Source organism: Centroberyx gerrardi, chromosome 1 (assembly GCF_048128805.1).
Source record: "Centroberyx gerrardi isolate f3 chromosome 1, fCenGer3.hap1.cur.20231027, whole genome shotgun sequence".
In the NCBI taxonomy this organism is placed as follows: domain Eukaryota; kingdom Metazoa; phylum Chordata; class Actinopteri; order Beryciformes; family Berycidae; genus Centroberyx; species Centroberyx gerrardi.
The window spans coordinates 19,085,727-19,098,372 of NC_135997.1; the positions used below are offsets into that span (position 1 = coordinate 19,085,727).

Below are 12,646 nucleotides of genomic sequence, written 5' to 3' on the forward strand. Positions count from 1 at the left end.
CACCCGGCAATGCGGAAGCAAGTTCCACAGTTGATTAAAAAGAATTATAAACCAATTTGATACAGAAAACTGAGGATGCCACAAAAATGAAGGTATGGTTAGTAGTCAAAGAGCTTACAAACATCTGCTTTGTTGGTTTGTAGCAACAAACACAAAAACCCCACGGCACGATTCTCATGAATGTCTATGACTGTTTACAACATCTCAAAATCAGACTTTCAAATGTTCAGGTTCAAATTTCCGTTCTGAGGGTTCCCCCAGACATAGTTGTACTGTGCATCGCACTGTATACAAGAAACCACATGAACAGACACATCTTTATTCCTGGCACTGTCTCTGTTGCACAACCATAAAGAATACATTCATGGAAGCAGGCTACGCAGACGGTCGACCTTCTTCGCACTGGCTGGAGTATTGTCAAGACGCATTGCACAGTGAAAACATCCAAACTCTCAAGAATACTCTGTTCATTTTGTTTTTCTCTGCACCAAACAAAGTCTCACATATCACTGACAGACAGTGATATTCCATGTGAGTGTCATGGGTCCTCATGTCCTTAAATATTGCAGCTTATGAAAAATCTCTACACTAAAATTCACATTCATGTTCAGCATTTTAAATTACACTTTTCACATACAAGTACATAAAATCCACCTGGACTGCACATCTTCACATCATTTACATCACATTAGCCTTTGTTCTTACATCTATCTTTTTTTTACATTATAATACACAAACGATTCGACAAATAAATATCACTGTAGCTACGTGTTGACACTGGACAATCTATTTCCAAAGTACTGAACAAAAATCTCAGGGTGGCCTTTATAGAACTGTCCCAGCAGCCGCCTCTTCTCCTTGATGGAGAGTTTAGGGTTCTCGTGGATTGTCCGGAGCAAAGACCAAAGTTCTTCTTTAGTGGTTTTCTGTACACTTTCTGCATAGGCTTTACCAGTCACTCTTCTGCAGTACGTTGAGCCTGAGGGAGAGGTAGATGGAGAGAGAATGCAGAGTATCATCTTATAAATTGTTGCTGGGTCAGATAAACCAACAGTCAAACAACTGAATATATGTACAAGATAAACAGATAAAAGAAAAACATGCAAACCTGTAATGACATCTGGATCTTTCCCTTTCACAATATTCGTTAGTCTGTCACTGACCAACTTGTGCAATGTAACAGGAATCTGGTGGAAAAAAAGAGCAAAAACAACATGTAGTTTCCATTAATCTTGACATAAAGCTGCAACATGCAACTTTTTCACATTAAAATAACAATAAATAAATACACAGATATATCATACATAGATATATCATGCCTAAATCCCCTGTGAAACTGGCTTTTCAATGATGTTTGGGACGTTTTGGGGCGTAAACCATTTTCTATGGGTGTAGCTATCAAGAAGAGACTAGCGGCCACAGCAAAGGGAAGTCAAATCAACAACAACAATAGCGGAAAGCAGTAAAAAGAACATACAGTGAAACAAAAGTTAGGAGGGCAAGACTTGCAATACACTTCACTGCCTCAAGGCAAAAAGTTGCATATTGTAGCTTTAAGCAACAGCAGTACTGTATAGCTGTGATCCAAACCCCAGTGACACAGGCTTTCATCCATTTCACTTCACTGATAGAGCGGTCTGATAAGAGTATTGCTGTCATCATTACACTGTAGATATTGGAGCAATCAGAGATAGGGTTGCAGAAATGCTGTTCTCACTATCTTCACTTTATTTGGAGAGGAGACAGACAATCTAGTTTATGAACTCCCATTCAAGTTATTTCCAATGTCTGAGTTGTAAACCTGCTTCGAAACAGCCTGGGTAAACAGCAGTTTATCAACCCAGCAGTCTTAGGCTCTCACAGAATACAGCACATACACCTATAAACACGGGCAAAGAGGCAACACTCACCTTAAACAGATCACAGTGGTTATCCAACATGAAGAGAACCATCAAGTCCACCTTTCCTTTGGGGAGTCTCCTGCTGTAGACGATGGCACTTGAGAAAGACCGTTTGACTGCCATTCTGTTCTCAATCTGAGGGATGCATTTGGGGTTAGCAAAGATCAAATGCACACATGCACTTATACACACACACACACACACACACACACACACACACACACACACACACACACAAGTGCTCACCTCTTTGTGCAGTTTGACCTCCTGTGGTTTGGCTGCAACAGCCATGAACCTCAGGAGCCTGCGCAGCTCCTCCCTGCTGCGAGAGTCCTGCAGCTTCAGGCTGAGCTGCAGAGCCTCCAGAGCCTGCTCTTGCTTCCCATTCACTGACAAGAACCACACAAAACACCAGGATGAGTACACTGGAGCTTGGGAAAAGTATGAAACACATTCTCTCACTTTGTATTATATTCTTTGTTTACCAATACACACTATCTGATGTAACTACCCCTTGTGCTATAGAAACAATAAGACTGACATGGATCTGGTATATTGTGTAGAAACCCTATGAGGAATCACATCAAAGCCAAAAGCCAATATATGATAGGATGGTTGTACATTTTAGTGCAGAGTCAGTAAGGTGAGGCTTGGCGCATGGTACATTCACTACCAGGAAGTAGCTTGGTGATTTTCTAACTGTAGAGGCTGTAGTGGCATGACTTCAATATTATGTTCAGTAATTCTTAGTCACAGCACTTTGATGTTAACAGGTGGAGTTTTTAAAGTCAACATAGTTTCACTCACTCCAATCATGCATAACCCCCCACCTCCATCTAAGCACCTATAAAGCGATAGCGCACTTGTTGAGTTAATGCACCATTACATCTTCATTCAAGCTTATAATCAAATATATCAAACATTAGGAGACCTTTTATTTTGCTTTGAAAAATGTCATTTGAGAAAAAAGTCCCTTCTGTGCTTTGCTAGTATCAAAGCATTGTAGTGAACTGAAGTTTAACGTGCCATTATTTGCCATCACTATAAAAACCTCACCACCCCCCACCCCAAACCCCCAAACCCCCAAACCCCCACCCCACCTGAAAACAACACGACACCAAAGAGATCTCTCTCACCCAGCAGCTCGGAGATGCCAGAGTGGATGTCGAAAATGTGGTTGCTAAGCAGAGGCGGGTGCTGTGCGTGTCCGTAATGCTGAGCCAGGACCCCGTAGAGCAGCGTCTTACACTGGGCCTGGTCGTCAGCGCAACCGGCCAAACCTCTGCTGACCTCCACCACCAGTCCATCTGGCAGAAACTCCAGACAGTCCACCGCCACTGACATCCACTCATCGGCCCTGAGGGAAGAGTGAGTTATCAGGATTTTAAACACAGGCAATCCAGCCAAAAGTTTGAAGCAACTGGGAGATAGAGAGAACCCAGTTGATGGAGATAGATAGTAGGTCAGTTAAGCCCTTGAGATAAACACAGCAGTTTAAAGAGACATCAATGGCTGTGTTTCCCTAATAACTGGAGAAGCCCGAGGGCAAAGACGAAGGCACAACACAAGCAAAAATGCAAAGTGTGCAAGTTCATATGTACATAACACTTAGGGTTGTGCTAGACATCTGCCTGTAAAGCAACTGGCTGGACAGATGCACCGAGAAAGGACTTTTATGAAGCATCCAAGTTGGCTAAGCCCTAACCTTAAGCCAGAGGGGTACAAGTTCTAGAACACGAGAAACCCTGCAGAATGAAAAGAACAGGAACCATTCTAGAAGAGTTAGAAGATTCCAGCGGGCTTTAGTAAGACGTACTGTGCTTCACTGAAGGCCTTGAGAACCTCTCTGTCTAGGTAGCTCGATGTGTACAACAGGTCCGGGTCGCTGTCCATGTTGTGCAAGGGGGGCCGGGGGTTGTCCTTGCCCTCCAGCAAGCTCTCCAACAGGGGGAGCTCTATCAGCTGCAGCAGCCTGAACACCGCCTGCTGGTGCCACACCTCATCCACCACTGAGAAAAACACAAAGGAGGGTGAATACTCATGAGGGTCATATAGGCACAGAGACACACACACGTGCCACTGCCAAGCATCTGCCACTATGACAATGATTCTGGTGTAATGGTATGGTATATGAAAACAGGGAACCCACTTCTTGTCATGTCACGGAATATGACTTACGCTCTTGTGAAAGGCCAAGGTTGATCATCTGAGGGGTGATGGTGGAGCTCAGGTTGAGGTTTCCCAGAACGTCCTCCAGTGATTTGTCTGTTTTTACGGGGGAGTGGGTGGAGTAGCTCAGCACCTCTTGTCTGAAGAGAGACACATAATGACAGCAATCAGTGGAAATAATTGGAGGGGGAAAAAAGCAGACTTATTACTGGAACAAATGTCACATCTAGCAGCAAATGTTTTCTAGTACTGCTGATTCAGTCATAATTTGGTGCTGTTTTGATTACATTCATTTCACATCAAGGTAACCCAAGCGAATATAGCTGACAAAATAACAACTGTCCAATTTCCAGCCTTAATCCATTTTTGATGAACATTAAATAGGGCGTTTGAAGCTGTATTCTATTTCCGTTACATTATTTCCATGAAGACACGACTTGGCAAATAACAGGAGGTTCTCTTAAACGGTTACAGCACATGGTTCTTCATTTCAACAACAGCGTCTGTATCTTTCATCTCTCAGACACAGATTAGACGCATCAGGCCTGTTCCCTGGTACAGTCAAGCGCTGTCACTCTCAGTACCACATCAGATCAAAAGGGTGCCAACAGAAAGTGCTGAGGCCATGTGATAGCAGCACATGGGTAATGCTTCCTGAATTTTAGCTCTCCCCAGCCTCAGAGTGAAGGGGGGTCACTGTGAGTTCAAGGATTCAGATTTTTGAGCCTTTAAAATTAGTTGGAGCCTAGCACTCCCATGCCTTTCTGTCTTTTTTTCCGTTGACATTTCAACTGAAATAATTAAGTGCACTGAAATAAAGTTTTAGAGGTCTTAAATGTGAAGATGAAGGGACTCATATCAGCTGTAATCAGGTGGTAACTGCAAATTAAGAGAATGAAAGACTGAATGATGGAGCCTCAGGAGTTTCAGGCCATGGTTCACTAGTCTTCAGAGACGCATTAGGTTAGACATTTAAACCCAATCTAAAGCCATATTGGATTTGGGATTAACTCCTTAATCGGCTATCAGGGGGAAGGAGAACAAAACAAATCAAAATCAGATGTGAAAATGTTCTGATGTGGGCCTGTACCGTGTGCACGATGGACTGTAGTTGTTCTTGTTCCTGTTGATGCTTGGCGAGTCATAGCCGCTCTCGATGGTGCTGGTGGAGTGGGAGTTGATGTTGGTCAACAGTGCGGAGCCGTACGCCGGGCTCACGAACCTGTACAAACTGCAACTACTGTCCTCAAATGTGGCCCGCCTCTTTTCCTTGCCAAAGACTTTGGTGCCCACCGGCTCAAACACCCGCGAGTCCATGAGGGCCTGACAAAGTCGGACAGCCTTGTAGCGGGGAACCTCCTCGTCGCCGCAGAAGCGGCTCTGGATGACGTGTGCCAGCACCACGTCCACAGCCTCTGAGCCCAGGAAGCAGTCATGGTAGGACTTCAGGTTGTGGCGCCGCCGCTTGACCTCCACATGAGACTGGAGGTTGGTGATGATGCTGCTCCAGATGAAGGTGGCTCGGAACGGCTTCCCGGCCATGCCCTGCTCTGACCCAGGAGGAGACAGGAACAAAAAGAGGGAGGGTGGAAAAGACAATGAGAGGGGTGAGAGTGAGTGAAGAATAGTTGTGAAAAACTCTTAAATTAGCCAACAAAATGTAGGAGGGGATAAATCTAATCAGTGTCCTTGGAAAACCTGAAACTCCATGAAGACACTTGTCAGGATTCACATTTTCATTGATGCACATATTTGCACAGACAATTTGCAACACATTTACTGCATCTTAAACTCATACATTTACCAATACATAGGATTTGATGTTGCAATCCTTTGTGCCATAATCCAAGATGAGCATTCATACAGAAGCCCAATTCAGATGTCACAAGAATGACGTACTAACCCACAAATGGTGACTACAGTGAAACCAGACTATGAAACCAGTTCTACACATAGATGCATGTCAACTGCAACTAAAACCCAAAAGTGGACATGAAAAAAAACTAAATCTCTCAGGCATGAGGACCCTTAGAATGCAATGCTATCTACACTAACCAAATGTTCCTCCAAAACAGACAGTTAAGCAGTGTCAATATTGTACTCACATTCATGTAAATCGCAAAGAATTCTGCTCTTTTTAACACACACAGAGCATCACAGTATTATCTGTGTAACGTGACACAACCACAGAATTTAAAGTCAATTCAAGTTCTCTGGGTGTAACAGTACAAGCCTCAGTCTATCTCATGGGACTGATAACCTATCCCAACCCCTCTTCTGCAGCGTGCTTGTCTGTGAGCGTTTCAAGCGCTTTATTTGATTTCACTAATCAAATGAGAACACCTAAGGTTCAGATACCACAGCGGTTCAGCATGGTTTAAGGACATTTAGGGACACAGAGAGTGTTGTCTGGCAGCTTCCCACTATAGCAGAAACCTGATAGAATCTTGCTGCACCCAATCACACATGCACAAGGAAACAGACACACAATGATCAGATTGTGAGCCTGCTCTCACGAGAGACATCCTAATATGTTTCCATTGTACTTTCAACTGGGTGGGCTGCATCGCTACCCTCTAACACACACACACACACATACACGCTTAAATCAGTAGATAATTCATGACAACATATCAAAACGCACATGCAGATACAATTACGCACAGACACGTTCACCAACCCACAATACATTTTCCCAACACATCTCATCTGCTCTTCTGGGTTTGATAGGTCTTCGTCTCAAAGATTGATGATTGTCTTGGCTGCAACAAAAAGAGTCTGCGCTTACGTCATCCACCACAAACCAAACCAATGAGAGGAAGGGGCGATGGAGGAGGGGTGGTGTTGGAGCTGGCCCTATAGAGATGCTGGTGTGTGATGGGGCTTTCATCTCGCAGCGGGAAACATTTAAAGTCTGGTAAGCAAATGTTAACCTGGGTTAGGGGAGGATCTGAGAGACTCGCTGTGGCCATAAATCAGGCAGCAGCCAGGCTCCACGTTACAACAACACGACATGACAAATACTATTTGCAACCTATTTGTAAACCTTAAAAAACACAAAGGCTTGGGAAGACTACAGCAGCGAGCATATGTTCACCCACTCATTCAAAAACACAACAGGTCACTGAGCACAGAGGAAGGTGTGTAATAGATATCTTGATGGACCTGCTGATTAATGAGATCCATCTACGTCAAACTGTGTTTCCCTCTGTGGTAGAAGAGATTGTCCTGGACCAGGGATTTGCATTCCAGGGAGGAACAACTGATAGCACTGGGGTTGCAGCAGTTGCCCAAGGCTTCATCTGCTTTACATAGAATACCTTTAAAACAATATGAACGCTATTCCTTTAAACAGCATGTAGGTCTGATATAGGAATCATAAAGAATAGGCTGATGGTGAATATCCTAAATGAAACAAATAAATGATGGATTTTTTTTTTTTCAATTCTTCAAGACTCCTTAAGAAAAAAGTTCTACAGTAATCTTATAATAAGGGTCACTATCAACATTACTAAGTGGCATACACACTAGCCTACACGTTCATGTAGGAATATCATAGGAATATTATAGTGATTTTTCAACAGGTCTAGCAGGCTCAATAGACACTCAACTGTAAAACTGCATTATCAGAATGAAATCCTTGATTTAGGAGTTAACAGCACGGCCATCTGGAAAAACCGTCGGGGGCCCTGGATTATTAAACCTAAACCTAAATCCGGATCTGATCAATCAGAGAATTATTGGGTTGAAAACCTGGGGTCGCGGGGTCACGCGGTGTGGGAACCCGGCTGCTCTGTCACCTCGTGTTGCTCGCACCGGACTGAGATTTGAGCCCCTTGTGCACAGTTGACGCCGCTCCTGTTTCCCAGCAGACAGACCGGGGCGATGCAGGAGGGAATTGACTTGCATTTCAGTCAAGGGCAAAACAGCAGTGTGTGTTTGCACACATCAGTGGGGGTAAATAATCGCAGAGGGAGCAGCGCTGTCAACACATGGGTCTGCCCCTCATGATCATGGTGACTATCACACCAATGAAAAATAAAACTTAAATAATATTTGCTACTACTGCAACAAGTAGCCTATAGGCCTAATGGTTCCAGAAAAAGCAAAGTTGATTTGGAGACATTTTACAATACTAGGCTACTGCAACAAGTAGGAAAGTTGGTTTGGAGATAGCCTATATTATGATACTACTGCAAATGATTTCAAGAAAGCATAGAGGTTGATTTGGGGAAATGATATCAGGCTACTGTAGCTCTGCGGCCATGTGGCAGGTGTCCACAGTGGCAGATGCGTTCATTCCTCCTGCATGCTGAGACTAGTTAGACTGACTGATCAAACCTGAGGATTCAATACACGAAAATGCTGAACCACAGTGGGCTATTGGTGCGTTTGAATTTGAATCCTTATGCAATGATAAGGTATAAAAGCCATGTCATTCTCCATACTACTATACCTACGTTTTGGTGAGAACACACTGAAATGCCAGGTAGGCCTACTTGCCTACAACAGAAATGACTGGCCAATGCCATAGGACCAAGATACATTTCTCATATATACTTTATAATATGTTTAAAGATATGTTTCAAAATATACGTTAATTGTCCAAAAATATATTTGTACGACATTCATTTTTTTTTTTTTTTTTTTTTTTTAATAGGCTACTTAGAGATATTTGTCAACAGGGCATGGGAGGAAAATATTTAAAAAAAATTCCAGTGCCCAAAATATATTTTGAATACAGTTTTTAAATACATTGTCGGCGATTTTTGTATAATTTGAAACATAATTCTAAACTTATGATGGACATGTGTTTTTTCAGTATGACACGTTAGAAGTATGTCCCTGTCGAGCCCTGTATTTTCAGTCTGAAGCCCAACTATAGGCGACCCAAGAACAATTTGATTTCTTAGAAAGAAAAGCTACAATACAGAACTCCAATAAGTTAGAAAACTCCAATAAGCAGAACTCTTCAAGCTACAGAATTACACTGCAAACACAGGGAGAGAGAAATACAATCATAGTTATATCTGTACATATATAGCCTATACTTATTATTACAAGTGATTGAGTCTGTGTTATTACCTGGTGGTCGGTGCATGAAAAACTTGTTCCCGGTGCGGTTTACAGTGACTGTGAAAACCAGCCATTCAAATAATGTCCTTGGTCCTGAAATGTCCCAAAGTCCTCCTGTCCGGTGTAACGTGACGCACACGACTAGCTGCAGAGTCAACCCCGAAACCGTCTCCTCCCACCGCAATACATTATTCATGGCCCGAGTGTATATAAACCCTCCCTGCCTGGTCATTAATAATAATGAAGCTTTCAGTCAAAATTTAAAATTCCCCCCCGCCCCTCCTCCCTCCTCCCTTCCTCGCTCTCTCCCTCCTCCCTCCTTCCCTCTCTCTCTCTCTGTTTCCCTAACTGGAAGGTACACAACAACACAAAGCCTCACACACTCACTTTTTTTTTTTCTTCTTCTCTTTTTTTACTTAGCCCAATCTGTCTGAACTGAAAGTTTCCTGGCACTGTTGAAAAAGTTCTGAATTACTTGAATTACCACCCGCCACCTGTCTCCATCAAAAGGTTTCACCTCCAGAGGTAAATCATTTTCTTTTATCATGTGAAAGGATTAGTCATTATAATACAATGCTGAGTAGCCAAAGCCAACCTTGACATTGCTCTGCAGCATGTCGTTACAATGTTAATGAGAAAAGCTGCACCTTTACCCAACCACTTAAATTCTCTTACTTCAAATATTTCTATTGATGCAATAAAACACTTGAAAATTAAAACAAATGATGAAATTCTACAAAGTTCTCAGACTACCTTTCACTCACCAGGCCGCACCCTAAAAGCATACAGGAGAGGTAAGTCTGATTATGCCGATAAAGACCTATTCCATAGCAACCACTATTTGAGACAATATTAGATGTCAGCTGTGTGTGGTTTTCAGTCTTTCAAGTTCATTTACCTCCACTCAAGAGAGAAGAGAAGAGAAGAGAAGAGAAGAGAAGAGAAGAGAAGAGAAGAGAAGAGAAGAGAAGAGAAGAGAAGGTGGCTTAAATGAAATGTAAAGAGGAAGTTCCTAAGAAAAAATCAAGAATGGGGAAGGCATGGAAAAACAGATACCTGTGTCTTTAAGTAAAAAAGCAAATGTCACTGGTGACATACTTCTGAAATAAAACACCTGACTGCAGGTACCTCAGGTGTCAAAGCGGTCATGATGCTATTCATATGAAGCTGTGCAACCTGTATACAGGCAAACAGCCTCTATAAATTGTCTCAAATGTTTTTTTTGCTGATGAAGAGCAAACATGCACATCCCGGGGTAAATACACACGACCCATATTAGGGATGAACTGCATGAACTGACTGAGGAGTGAACCAGGTGCCTTCTTTCCTGAGGTGTAATCTGACAATGGAAAAGGAGTAACGTGACACTGTAAACGCATGGTGTACAGTGCGTCACAATGTTGGTCACTTGCTGAAAGGAAGACTCTGACAACAATTATCTTCATGAGACACAAGAGTGGTGCAAGGGGTGAGAAGCGCGACTGTGACAAACTGGTTTGATCACTGTCCTCTTAGCCTCTTTTATGCATGAAAACGCTTTTTGAAGTGAGACAGTGAGAGAGGAAGGGAGAGAGACAGAGAGGGGTGTGTCGCCAGCATAAAACCGGTCCTAGATCTGTCACATGGTTAGTCTTTAAAACCACCTAGGATGACAGAAAAGTCAACAGTACTGACCGCTGGACAGACTCATGTGGTTAGAGCAGCTGGGTTGTGAGCAGAAGGTCACCAGTTTGAATCCCCAGATCAGGCTGAGAGGGGAAATTAATGAGTGATGTTTTCCCCTCTGTCAACAAATACCACTGAGCTGCCCTTGAGCAAGGCACTTAAGCCCCAGTTGGTCCAGTGGAGCTGCTCAGTGGTCACCAGTAGAAGACTGTGGTTGTCTCCCAGGTGTGAACGTGTGTAAGTTTAAGGATGTAGGGTGGTATGGAAAAAGAGCATGTGTGCTCATCAAAACCCTTCCCCCGATAAATACAGGCTAGTTGTCAGATGAAATATGAACTATTCCAAAACCAACAACAATGAATGATAATAAGGGCTATATAACTTCTTCTAAAAAAAATCTTTCAACATCTCTATGGAGATTAAAAGCCACAAAAGCTTTTCTTTATACAGAAATGTTATGATAGTGTATTTGAACTTTGGCATAATGTTGGTACGCAGAGTCACAAAAGTAGCTCCCACAAGTAATTCTTGTATTCCAGTCCAAAGTAAAGGTATAATGCTGTTGTCAATCAATTTAACAATAAGTACCAGTAGTACTACCTCTGAAGAAATAGTCATAACATAATCATTACATTGATGTATTATCAGCTGACTACATCACATAAAAGAGTCCCAGAGTATTGAATTCATAATACCTCAGTATGACTAGTTGTAACTTGAACTTGTGTATGAACGTATATGAACTCACCTTTTCTCTTGCTGTAGATGACGTTTTTAATAGTTACACAGCAATTATGCCCACATAGAACAAGACAAAGGAGATCCACTCCTTAAACGAAAGTTAGCCCGGTGCCTTCAGTTACCCAAGTCGCATGAGAAGCCTTTGGTTGATGCCAAAACTGGTTTTACAACTCTGTGACTGAATGCATTGCAGTCAGATGTGCTGGTATTTTGTAAACCGGTCACGAAGCTTACTTCATTGTTGTAGAATGGAAAAATGTTTCACACATACAAACAAGACAGCAAGAGAGAGAGAGAGAGAGAGAGAGAGAGAGAGAGAGAGAGAGAGAGAGAAAGAAAGAGAAACAGAGATAGAGAACTGTAGTTAATACAATCAGAAACCTAGTCGACAAGGTCAAAGCAATATTTGCTCTCTCGTTTCTTTCCCCGTGCCTGGAAAACCGTGTTTATTTCCTTTTCTCTCCCCTTCATACTTATCGGTCATGCAGTGTTACTAAAGAATAGCTAATTTATAGGCACAATGATGACAAATATTCTGAGGAATTTTCTTGAGGCGATGGCATTCAAAAGTCAAGGAAAAGTTCTTTCAGGTTAAGACAACTTGCAGACTAGCTGGCAGGTGTAGCGTGAAACATTCCTGTGACTGCTGTGTTGCTGGTTCAGATCCCTCGCTGAAACTGGGTGGGTGAAGTGATTGAAAAGCGCTTTCACACCTTCAGCAACTATCATCAAAGCCCAGTTGTCAGCAATACATGTCTGGTTATGCTGAGCATCTGCCAGACTGAGTGTGTCTGAGTGACCCTCCCATCCACAGACTACTGCTGTATCAAGTGTGTACCTGACTGGTTAAATACAGCTTTAAAACTATGGCTTCATTACACAGCACATTAGGTTTTACTAGATGACATTTCCCAAACCATGTGGCTCCCCATATCTGTGTTCTCCAGTCTTATCCCATACACAGCCCTCCACTTATCTGTGCTCCTCTCGCCTTCTCACGCTGCCTCAAAAGGGCCCTCTCAGTCTATCTCCCACATATGGAACAATGCGGCGCATTAAAATTCATAATGCTTTTCATCTGGAGAGCAAGACTT

The 12,646-nt window shown here is 42.7% G+C and overlaps 1 protein-coding gene across 4 annotated transcripts; it reads right to left on the minus strand.

Annotated features, from left to right (window-relative positions):
* Window positions 1-303: 303 nt before the first annotated feature.
* depdc7a (DEP domain containing 7, paralog a) lies at window positions 304-11,663 on the minus strand. 4 transcript variants are annotated; one of them, XM_078290788.1, is made up of 9 exons: window positions 11,560-11,663; window positions 5,161-5,615; window positions 4,080-4,210; window positions 3,718-3,910; window positions 3,038-3,258; window positions 2,148-2,290; window positions 1,911-2,036; window positions 1,109-1,187; window positions 304-979 (listed from the first exon to the last, which is right to left on the minus strand). In XM_078290788.1, the coding sequence occupies exons 2-9, from the start codon at window positions 5,610-5,612 to the stop codon at window positions 765-767; spliced, it is 1,560 nt and encodes a 519-aa protein (XP_078146914.1). In that variant the 5' UTR covers window positions 5,613-5,615; window positions 11,560-11,663; the 3' UTR covers window positions 304-764. The 4 variants fall into 4 exon arrangements, with proteins under 4 accessions (XP_078146914.1, XP_078146893.1, XP_071763173.1 ...); XM_078290767.1 differs by having other exon boundaries at window positions 5,161-5,620; window positions 11,560-11,621; XM_071907072.2 differs by lacking the exon at window positions 11,560-11,663 and adding an exon at window positions 9,156-9,252 and having other exon boundaries at window positions 5,161-5,620.
* Window positions 11,664-12,646: the final 983 nt, after the last annotated feature.